The sequence below is a fragment of the Melozone crissalis genome, unplaced genomic scaffold, assembly GCF_028551555.1.
Source record: "Melozone crissalis strain CALT ecotype California unplaced genomic scaffold, PUWL_Pcris_2 ptg000006l_1, whole genome shotgun sequence".
Classification (NCBI taxonomy): Eukaryota; Metazoa; Chordata; class Aves; order Passeriformes; family Passerellidae; genus Melozone; species Melozone crissalis.
The window spans coordinates 16,753,636-16,765,897 of record NW_026535784.1 but is presented as its reverse complement, the minus strand read 5'-3'; the positions used below and the strand labels follow the sequence as shown (position 1 = coordinate 16,765,897).

The window sequence follows — 12,262 nt, the reverse complement described above, 5'->3', positions numbered from 1 at the left end:
ATGCCCTCAACAAACAAAATCATAGCCTGCTTTTAATAAGGCTTACTTTCTTTTGTGAGGAGTCTCTGTGCTCACTGAGTGATACCTCATAAGTTTTCTCTGAGGAACAGACGGTGATGATTCGACAGGCCCCAGAGACTCCTGGCTCTCTGTTGGTAAATGACTGAGTGTGTTTGCTCGCCTCCGAAAGCTCTGCTGGGGCAATGGAGCAGACTGCTCCAGAGAGAAATCCTCTGTGTTGCTGCAGAGATCATCCAGTGATCCACTGGTCTTGACAGCATTTTCTGCAGGAAGTGTAGGAAGTCTGTCTTTCTCCTTTTCACACAATGGTGGCTCCTAGCAGTGCAAGAAATAAGGTTATCAATATGTGGGTTTAGAATTTATCTTTGAGATTGCAGTACTGTGTCATTATTCACATCCCACAGACATCTGCTTCAAACACACACATTTTTATCAAGCTCATTCAAAGAAAGATGTTTGATGTTTTACATCCTTGTTATTCATCACTTAGGACAACAAAGCAGAGCTTTTATTTTGCAGAGAAAATGTTGAGGAGTTTTGAGAGTAATTGTATTTTATACTATGTTGAATACAACTCAAAAGAAACAGGGTCAGGACAAAATGGTGACATTTGGCTAACAGTGAAAAGGGTGGCATTGCAGAATGCTGTATCTTTAGCAACCCAATCTAACCATATAATATTCCTCTTGTCTACCTGCAGATTCACACAAAGAACTTAAGCCTATGACTATGTGCCTGTTTCAATCCCAAGCCATGCATTTTCTTTATTCCTCACCTTGTATGTTTCCTGCAGAATCAGCCATTCTTTCAAAAACATAAGCAGAAAGAGCAGACTCTTGTTTACATGGCGTCAGGAGTCTGCAGGTGAGCAGGCATTTACAGCAGAATCAATAGCTGTATATCTAAGCCTGCAGAGTGCTATGCTGCCTCCAGGGAAGAAGACTGGCTCCTTCCCTGCTGTTTGTTTGCATTGTTTTATATAGACTAAAAGTTTTCTAGCCACACAAACAGGGAAATTACTCTACCTTCTGTCTTAGTTTTAAGTTTCTTTTAATACAGTCCTGCGTTCATGGTCTGAACTTTCAGGACTAAAATCAGTCATATTAGGGTCAGCAGCATGGTCATTATAGCACTTGTTTTGCTGCACACTGTTGTAAAATTCAGATGATATTATATAATGTTTTATTTCACATGTACTCACATATTCATACAAAATATATGTTATATACAGTACAAGGCATTTCTAATTCAATAGTACTTCTCTGGTTTATAACACAGGGAATAGAATGAAAAGCTTGAAAGCAAGTTCAAACATTTCACATCTGACCATATTTCATACTTGCTTAGTTGTTTCAGGGAATATTTTTGAAGTGTGTAAATATGTACAATTATCCCAGGCTTCACTTACTTTATTTGTGCTGCTTAAGGTACTGGACATAGAGGTGTCCAAATCCACAGAGCCAGACCTGTCCAGTGGACCTCTGGCTTTACTGCCCTGTAGCAATAAAGCACATCATCAGTTAAGATTATGATATATAGGGCACACCAAAGAGATTTGGGTAGCACAGTTGAGATCTGTCATTTTCACAGATAGTATCAAATTTAATTTCCTGAAATACCTAAAAATACCCTTTTTCCCTATGGGAAACAGAAGCTTCATTCAGGATAGTCTCTGTCAATGTGAAGGATCCTGTAGAATTAAGGAATTCTCATGGGGATTGATGTGCTTTTTACATGTGATTATATGTACATAATCATATATTTCACATGTACTAGAACTACTGTTAAAGTACCTTCTGTATTAGGTACTTACCAAGATACAGAAAAATTAAAAGGATGTCTTTTACAAAGGACTAAACCCGTGTAAATTTAATACACAGGAAAACATAATTTCTGGTATTACCATTCAGCATCTACAAATCAGAAAGCATAAGTATTCCTGTAGAATCTGTGAACAATATTTTTATATAATTTGAGTAATGTTGTTGTGTAACTAAGAAACGTATCTGATGAATTCTGATGTGCTAACACAACTATGGAACTTGTATCTTCCTAACCTTAAATCATATAATTTTTTAATGTTCTGAAGTTGAAGCTCATGTTCTCTTTGAAGTTTTATTCCAGGTAAAATATAAAATGTTGTCATTACTCATAACAGTGACTATCTCTCTAGTTCAGCCAAAACTTCTGGCTCCAGATCTGATCAAAATCAAGAGTTTCCATCAAAACAGCAATGGCAGTGAAAATGCAACCAGTGTACAGCTATGCTTACATAGGCAGCTTATACCAGGTCAGGACAAACTGAAGAAAACTAGAACAGTACTACAGATGATATAACAACACTAACATTATATTTCATATCCTGAGCACAGCTGCAGTAGGATTTTATAGGGGTGAATTCTAGAAATGCTGTTTGGGAAGTAACAAGAGGAGATACTCAAATATTCTTGTCACTGTGACTTTAATAACCTTTGGGCTAAGGCCTGGAATGCTAACAAATATGACTTTTATATCAAATAAACAAAGCAATGACAGTATGTTAGAAGACAACAAACATGAAGATACTTACACGTGATAAAATACTTTCAAAAGATTCTGTAAGAGACCTTTTTGCTTTGTTCTTTAACATGTCTAATCTGAATCTCGAAGCACTGCTGGACACTTCATTTACAGCATTCTCAGCAGGAGGTTGTGAAGCCTGCAAGTGTTTAGAAACAGAAATGCAAAATACTCAACAGCATGGAGAAAATCTCAGTGAATGGTCTGAAGACTTCTATAACCCGTATCAATAGTTTTTCCTGGTGTCCTCATCTTGTCATGCATTTTTCTCTAGTGATACTTGTACTGAAATTTAACAAACTATCCTAAAATAAGGACAGGAAATCTCTTAAAGGAAACATGTTGAGTGAACTAGCATGCTTCAGAAGAATTGCCATTTTAATACAGATTTACGGCTCTACTGACAAATTTTCATTTATGCCAATGTAGAATTGTACAAATTCTAAATGTTTAAGTGCGACAGATTCGAGATTTCTCATGGATTGCCTTTTCTTTAACCAAGAAATTAATCAAGATCTCATCATTAACAGAAACTCTCAACATTCTCCATTATAGCCCATTTTTAGTGCTGGTGAATACTAATGCAGTAAACATAAAAACAATACTGTGATACAAATATTACCATCCAAACCCAATATCTGCAGTAGAAACCAGAGCTCAGTTTTCAGTGCTGTTTTGGGAGGTTCATCTTGAAGCTGACAGGCACCATAGCCCTCTCTACTTGTCCCTAAATTCAGAGACCTGAATGCTTGATCTGTGCAATTAGTACTGGGCAGGTGAATGACATATAACCATCACCAAATTGTCCTACCTAGATGTAATTTTAAAACATCCTATTTCCAGTATGACAACTTTACAGGCTCCTGTATTTTCTTTTTACCTTCTGTCCTGGTTATGCCAGGCCAAGGTTAATTTTTGTAGTAATTGGGAAGGGGCATGGCCAGGACCTGAAGGACATTTTATACCATCTGTCATCGCTGGACGGAGGGGGAAAAGGTCTCTCTTCAGAGAGAAGGGGCTCCTTCCAGTCAAAAAAATGTGTCAGGAGGGAGCCTTCCAGTACTGTCTATTACTGGGGGATGGATTCTGTGTGAATAATTTCTTTTCTTGTACCCTCTGTGACTAGTATTGTTGCTATTACTGGTCATTTTCTTACCTCATTGCTGTTTCCAGTAAATTGTTCTTATCTCAGCATGTGATCTTTGCCTTCTGTGCCTCCAACTGTCCTCTCCATCCCACCACAGTAGGTACCTGGCTTAGAAAGTCCTGGTGGGGGCACTGAATGGAGAGTACCATTCCTAAACCACTATAGCTTCCCTCATTTTATTCTCCAAGAGTAAATCAGATGCTGCTTGCTATTACATTCTTATGAAAAGACATTTATTTTCAAGTGTTTTTGTTAGACAAGATCCATGTACTAGTATCACATTTAATCTTTTTTCTCCACTCATTTAAATATATTTTTTTAAAAAGGCAATGAAAAGCATGAAAGTGAGTATGCAGAACAGAAGGGAACAGGGACATCAGGGTGTGATGGGTTAATGACTGCTGAGACAAATAACAGTATGTGTTCAAAGTTATCTGCTATTACACAGGCCTGGAGATAAATGATCAGAGTAAATATAAAATGTTATGCTGAGACAAATGATAGATTATGGGGAAGTCAGTTCTCTTAGAACACTGGCATCTTTGCAAGCGTCATATTAACCAATTTGTTTTCAGGAACTGAGCAAACAGATTGCAGCAGGCCTTATATATTTTCAAATCATTGAAGACATACTTCAGTACTTCATACTTCATACCTAAAGATCTTATCTCACTTTGTATATCCCTATTTCCAAGCTGTTTGTGACTGACCATCAGCTAGCATTACACCAAACAAAGATATTTTAGGTATGATGACAGAGGACCTCAGGCAATGTTTCTTCCTCTTATCCCACAACTGAAATGCTTTTTTTCTTAAAAGCATATTTCTGGTGAGATGCCCAATACAATAAATCAGAGAGTGAAATATGCAATTTTCCTTCTGTTTACTCAGGAAGGTCAATAATTAGTTAGTAAGCTATAAAAGGAGAAGAGATTAACAAAGTGAAAATACAGTAAAGGATGATTTGCTTCTACTTTCCTAATTTCTTCACAGGTCTAATAACTGTCCATGTATTTATTTCCTAGTTTATATCACAAATGACTGACAGCAATCATCACAGTGGAATTATCAACCAACAGTAGAGGGACAGTCAAGACTTTTAAAAGGGTCTAAACAATTGGAACTGAAAATTTCCAGCGAGTGGATGGAATCCTTTTTTAAATACTAACCTCCTTGAGTTGTCTCAAGGTAGCTACTCACAAACCAAGGCATCCAAAACCACTGATCCCTTTGGAAAAACCTTAACTGTGCTGTATAAATAGCCAGTTAAACAGCACTGGCTATTTTATTCTCTGATAGAGAATAAAAGGTAGCTCATCTCTTTGGACATGGATAAGAGTCTCTGCTGCTGTTTCTGCAGCAATCCTCACCATCTTAAGGCCGCTTCAAATGGTTGTTTGCACACAAGTCAAACTTTCAGTCCTGAGTAAATGTAATAGGCTTTATGACCAAATCCAATGTGTTGTCATTACACTGACTCAACACTGACAGCAAGATGGCAAATGCCACAGATCAGGTGACAGCAATCACAAATTCATTATACATTCTCTCACATATATTGAATTTTCTTTGCAGAGAGAATCAATAAACAATTTAGTAGTCTGTCTTGTTTGTACCCCTATCTCCTAGGCCTGAAATCAGACTGTACCAGGGACCCTCAAAATTTGAGATATCTGTTTTGGTACATGACAATAGTTTATGAAGCATAAACAAACCCAGTATTCACCACTGCTTACATACTGAAGTTTCAAATTGCAAGTGATGCAAATTTGCCTTTGGAAAGACATAAAAATTGAACCGAAAAATTTTTTCCTGGCTTCTTGTGGAAAACCAGGGCACTGGGAATATTTCTCTGTCTGCTCTGGGGTGCCCTGACCCCTAGGGGAGCACTGACTTTGACCCTCATTCATGGAGAAAGTTTCCTAGACTTCAAGATAGACTAGAATCCACAAAAGTGTGAAATAGATTATAGAGAGTCGTGTAAGTGTAGCACTTGGTGAGAAATTTAGGGTTTGGGATTTTTAGTATGTTGCGGATGGAAGCAGGATGGAGGGCACAGGGTGTCTCATCCTGGGTTTCTTCTTCATGCTGCTTCTTCCTTCTTCCTCATGGCTTTGGGTGGCATTTTGTAATTGGGCAGAAAAGTCTGCACTGGGGGCTCTGTGGGATCAGTTATTGGATTAAAAGGGAAAATAATCTAGGTGTCAGTTCTTAATTGGATAGTTTAGTCTTAAAAGCTCTTGTAACAAGAGATTGTTGGCCATTTTGTGCCTCCTAATGAAAAGCTGCTGAACTCACAGCAGTGAGACTGTTTTACTGATAAGAAATAATCAACACCTGAGTCCGAACATGAACTAACAACCGTCTCAAGTGCCTTCAATCCACACCCAGAGAAATCAATGATTGTACCCCCACAGCTTCTCCTTACATGAACTAAAATGGAATGATTAAACTTACCTGTTTTGTTTCTCCAATATGAACATGGTCCTTCTGTTTTTCTTCATACATGTTTCTCAAAAGAGAGATAACCAGCTCATTCTCTTTTTGTTCATTTCGTGGTCTTAATTTCTGTAATTGAGAACACCACAGGCACAGTAATTATACATTTGTGTAACAATTTGCAAATGTTTACACTTTTCATTTGTCACTGTAATAAATCATGAATGTAGGAACAAATTTAGTCTGTTAATGCTACTGCTCCAGTCCACCAGAGGACACCAGTGTCCCAGGCAAAGCACCAATACAGCCACAAAAACACTTGACCTCACTTCAAACATGACAGAATTTACACCTAAGACAGAAGATAACTGTACAGATATTGAACTGCCACAAGCAACTAAAGGTTTTAAAAATATTCTTGCCTATTTTCTTTTGATATAAAGAAAACTGAATCACTGTAGTTCTGAGTTTGCAGCACACATGGAGCACTGTCCTAGAGATAGGATTCACAACACTTCTAGAAATCCTTCACACTGGACATTTAGTTTTTGGGAAATGACATAGGTATTTTTTAAATTAGTGCAACAGGTGAACCTATTTATCTATGCTGCATTTTATTTCAATCTCAATTATTGTAAGAGAAGATTTTAAAACAATTTATTAGAGAATTTAATCCCAGAAACTTAACTTTAGAAAAACATATGCTGCCTTAAGCCTGTTGATATAATGCAGAGGATACAGTATGACTCAATGCCAAGGTAGCACATTAGAGTAATAAAAGTACCACAGGAAGACAGTTACCTAAAAATGTGAATCATGCTAACAATACATGGATCTGCAAGAATGCAACATTCCAGGCCGTCCAACTGAAAAAGTTAGCTGAGAAAAATGGGCAGGAGATTTGTACTTTATCCTTAGTTTTACCAAGTTAATGGTTTGCAGACCCTCACCAGAAGCAATTAACAGTTTCCTGTGACTACTAGAAAGAAGCTTTAGACTGTGTGCAGAACACTAAAAGGCAACAGCGCTGCTAGCTGCCCTCTGCTAAGAAATTACTCAGCTTATGGAATTGGTTCCACAGAGTAACTTCCAAATTTGGTACTGAGTGATAAACTGCCACGTGGAAACACACAAAGAGACTGAAATGACTCAGGAGAGGAAGGAAACATTACTTTTTAAAAAGTCTGACATTTCTTAATCTTCAACAGTGTTTCAATCCCAGTGACATTTCCTACAATCCACATAATCTATTTTAAATCCAGCTATGCTTTCCTCTGTCCTAAAATAGATTTAATTAAGAAGATAGAAAGTTTAACTTCTTTAGTTAGTTTGACAAGAATTAAGATCTAGTATAAACTTTAGGCAAGAAATTTTCTCTTCTGGGAATATTACAGAAATTTGTTTTGGTCCAAGTAACAGTTTCAATGTCCTCACAGTACACGTTATTGCCTTCACCCATAAAAAATGTGTTCAGTTTTACTCAATGAGAAGGCAACAGCTCCATGGAAAGCAAGGAGTATTAGGGGAAGAAAATTAGTAAAACAGTAATTTACATCAAAAACTAAGTTTTTAACAGCTCTAAAAAAACAACTGAAATTAAAGCACAAGCTGGCTAACAGTCTGTTACGTAAAAAAATGAATGATTCACAAAAAATGAAAATAACTTCTGTGTTTTACACAGATGTTAGCAAAATCACCAGCTGCTTTAAAATCTTGTAGGAAACAAAGCTTACCTGAACCTCTTCAAAAACAGAGGCCTGTTCCTGGTTATTTAGTGTGGTTAGATGCTTTTGTAGTTCCAGTTTAGTCTTAGAAGAGGGCAACCCTACCAAGAGGAACAAAAATGAACAAATTAGAGGGTCAAATTTTTCAGAATTAATCAATCACATAAATCTGCTGACAATTTAAGCAAAAGCTTTGAATTATTTGAACTGGCTCATTCCATGATTTCATAAGAGGGCATTAGAAAGAACTCTAGGTTAATTTAAAGCTACTACTAAACTCATGCCTTTAAAATAAGGGACATGAACTCTGCAATGAGGAGATTTACGGAGCACAGACCAGGATTATACTCTTAGCTGAAGACTCCATTATGAGACAAGATAAAATAAACCCACAATCTACTGCATTTTAGCAGACTGTTTTGTTGATGTTTAGTGCAGTGCTGCTTGGATATTGTTTATGATATAAACAGAATTCCCTTTCATTTTCTCTAATTTCTATGTTGTGAGCCCTTCTGAAAACAAGTAAATTTATTGCTTGTTAGTGAAGGTCTTACTTTGCCTTTTGATGAAAACATTTATTGACAGTCTAAAGCAGACTACCCTTTCATTCAGATTATTTTTTCTCTTCTCTTCCTGGATTAAATTTCTTTCCTCTATTTTCTGTGGAAAAACAGCAAACCATCAACAGTATTGTGCACTTCAGTTTCTGATCATGGAATATCTCATTCAGAAGCAGATGATATGATTAACAGGATGGCACAATTGAAGGCATTAAGGGACATTGGCCTTTAAAAAGCTTCCCAAAAATCACAGCTAGCTGAAAGCCAAAACAGAGTGAAAGTAGTTTTGGAAGTTGTCCAGTTTCATCAAATTCATCAAATTAGGCAGGTTTTAGTCCAACAAGTCACTGCCACGTGATCTGACAAGCTGCTGTTGCCCTCTATTCACCCCAAGCATCACTTGAATGAACAAAATCTAACAGTGAAATTTGCTAAAACATAAAGAGATTTTTTATGACTTGAACATCTGTTCTGGGTAACAACTACAATTCTAATTTCTGCATTTCCATGAAGGAGCAGACAAATACAGATATTAAAAGCATACTGTCCAGTTCCTGCTCAGTGATAGCATAATCCCAGTATCTAAGTGTACTCAATAGGACAGCAGGTCATAGCTATTGCAGCTTCTACCCATCAGAGGTTCCTTATCTACAGGCTTCTGCATTTATAGGGCTAATAGAGCCAAACAAGCTGCAACTTGCTAATGATTACACTTGGAAACAGATTTTAAAAGATTATAAAGGAGCTTACCTCTTGTTAGAAAATTCTTCTTACTTTACAGAAAACCTGATACCACAGCCCTCTAAATATAAGTACCTGGCTCTCAACTTTACACCCCAAATCCCAAGCTCTTTTTAAGCACTAATTTCCTTAGGATTTTACATACTGTCCCCCAATGAAAGTGCCACAAAAAATATTCAACCAGAAAATTCTTTAAACCTCACCTTCTATCTTTTCGCAGAGTTTATGCAAATTTTGCATAGGACACCCTTCACAGAGCTGGGGCTGTGCCTTGGAATTCTGTTGCACAGCAGCCACAGTGAAAGCCTGTTTCAATGTCATCATGATTTCATCAACCTGAAAAGAACAGCATTAAGAAGAACAGAATTTCACTCTTCCACTGTTTTCCTTAACACAAACACAACAGTCTTTTAGAATAATACTGCCCCTTGCTTGGGAATGTGCTTATGACTAAAAACCCAAGCTGTTCATATGTTGGTTCTGTGCACAAACACATAAGCACAATAAAACTCATCATGAACTCATGTCTCTTCCAGACCACACAATTTTATTACTGTGGTCTAATGAAAGATCCTACCCTCTATCTCAAACCCCTTTCTTGTCTATGCTCAAAAAGCTTACTGCAGTTGTGATGCACCGGTCTTACTTAGAGTACAGGAGTGTAGTCCTGACTTTCAGAACAGGTGCCCTAAGAGAAAACTCTCCCCAAAAAAGAAGCATAAGGTCTAACTTAGTTTGGAAATGAAGATTTAGTGGATTTTAAAGAGGATTTTAACTTCTGCCCTCAAAACAAATGAAAAGGTCTCTTGCAGACTGCTATATTAGTTACATTTTTGTATTTCTGAGTGGAATAAGATTTGATGACATTCAGCAAAATACAGAGCAATAGAAGACATTTAGGGTCTAATATACTATTTGGCTATTCTTTTCTTTCACTTACCAGTGCTTCATCTGTACACTGAAACACATAGCAAACAAAGTGGAAGCCTCCATTTTCTGAAGACTCTCTGCAGATGAACCCAAAGTGATCCACATGTCTAATTCCCTAGGAAAGAAACAACAGCAATGAAACAGTCATACCTACTTTCAATGTTTTGTACCTGTATTTCTTTCAGGAAGAAAAGAACAAAATAGCATTACATATAGGTCACTTACCTCTGTTAGAGCTACATTAAAGACATCTGGCCATTAAAATTCTGTCCTGCTATAGAACCTAATACTTCATGAATCTTTAATTTCAATTAAGTCAGACATTGTTTTATTTTTCATGTTGTTTTTTATGGATGAATTATAAAAGACCCATACCGCAGACCCAGAGATTAATAAATTCTTTTAAAAATGTACTTTACTCTGAAACTTTCAGAATATGTGCTTGCACATTTAGTGATGAAAGCTACAATCATCAAATTAAAAAACAAATTAATTTATGGAAAACAAAACCTACAAAAGAAACCAAAAAAATCTCAAGCAGAAGGACAGAGAAGCAAACTCTGTGGCAAAAGGAACAGGGATTAGGAGCAAGTGAGGAGTCTCTGACACATACCTGCCCACAGTGCATGACATATACTACCTCTGCATTGCAGAGGACTGCCCTCATTTAAACGCATGTAACTTATATTCTTGAAAAGAACATATTTTTAAAGTATTTTTCAGATAACTCTTCCATATAATTTTTCTCCTTTCATTCTCACTTCTTGAAAAATATGGCTCAGAGATCCCAAGATTTGCACAACTGTGAATCATGCTCACTGCAATCTCAAACAAGAGTGTGCTCCTGACCAGTGTGTTCCTTCTAGCTAATATTATTCATCCACTGCACACAGGAGTGAGTCTTCATCTCAGGAATCACAATGCAAAGCATGAAAGAAGAATAATGGTCTTATAAAATTACTGATTAATTAGCAGCTTTTCAATAGCAATCACTGAAATTGCTGTTGAGAGAATCCATGCGGAGTGCAAGGAGAGAGGATTACCTGAGCATTCACAAGTAGACAATATTTAAACAACAAAAAAAGATAAAAAGAATACACTACAATCTTACCTGAGAACAAAAGGATATTTCTTTAAAGCTTTTCTCAATTGCGACTTTTTTTGTGTCAGGACTGATAAGGTAAACTTCAGACTGGCCAATCTAAAAAGAGCAAAATAAATTGCAAGAGGCTAAAACACTTCTTTTTGTCCCACTATAAAATGTTTCCTGAATACAGATCCCAATTTTTTTCTACCTGTATATTTATACCAATTAGCATATTACTACCAGAAAGAATACTGAAACAACACTGATTTGGCATTGAGAGCTCTGCTGAGGTTTAATGAGACAAGAAAATAATGTTTAAACAGATGACAGCAATATTGTATCACAAGTAACCTGCTTTGCACTGAGAGAAATACACTCACACTCCCTTTTCCTATTTTCTGCAGTCTTGGAATGTACCACAGTCACAGAAGCTACTTAATGAGACTGCTTTAAAATTTAAAGCCAAGTGTGTACTTCTTCCTGTAGTGTACCTAATAATTTTTGTGAGCTTTCTTTATTTATTTATGGCACTTAACTCAAAAACTATACAAATGAATTTACTGGAGTATATTTTCTAATGTAATTTAATCTGTAGGCCATTGGTACAATCAAAAGATGATGCTAAGTATTGATGGGCAAAGGGCATTTTTATGGTGAAACTACTGTTTTCATTTTTTCAGCTTCTGGCAACATCTTTGCAAGATAGTAACAAAAAAAATTAAATTCCTCATATTTTATAGCATGTCAGAGAATGCTAAAAACAACTCTCAGATTTTAGGAAGGCAGGCAGAATTTGGATCCACTCATGAGTATGACTTGGAGAAACCTGCCTCAATCAAATCAAAGTACCAAATCCCAAAAGAAGCACACAAAACCATCAGCAGCACCAATGTAACTGTACTTTCTTAAGAAATGGGAAGGGACAAATCTCATGTGTGAATAGATTGTGTCAGATGTGCCACCTCTGTATGTCTAAAAATGGCCCTGTGCATTCCTTCTACCTCTTCTTTCACTTCAACCAGTCACAATGGTTCTCCCCAGATGCCTGCTGGTT

The 12,262-nt window shown here is 36.8% G+C and overlaps 1 protein-coding gene across 5 annotated transcripts in view; it reads right to left on the bottom strand.

Moving 5' to 3' along the window:
- The window catches only part of TBC1D1 (TBC1 domain family member 1), a 92,814-nt gene that overhangs the window by 37,095 nt on the left and 43,457 nt on the right, over nt 1–12,262 (bottom strand). For 4 of the 5 annotated variants that reach the window (XM_054295765.1, XM_054295767.1, XM_054295769.1 and 1 more), the window contains exons 3-10: nt 11,233–11,322; nt 10,132–10,236; nt 9,395–9,527; nt 7,900–7,991; nt 6,185–6,295; nt 2,591–2,719; nt 1,430–1,516; nt 47–336 (exon numbers count right to left, since the gene is read on the bottom strand). In XM_054295765.1, the coding sequence (XP_054151740.1) occupies nt 47–336; nt 1,430–1,516; nt 2,591–2,719; nt 6,185–6,295; nt 7,900–7,991; nt 9,395–9,527; nt 10,132–10,236; nt 11,233–11,322 (1,037 nt within the window). The remainder of the gene's footprint in view (nt 1–46; nt 337–1,429; nt 1,517–2,590; nt 2,720–6,184; nt 6,296–7,899; nt 7,992–9,394; nt 9,528–10,131; nt 10,237–11,232; nt 11,323–12,262) is intronic. The other variant, XM_054295766.1, reaches the window with a different exon arrangement.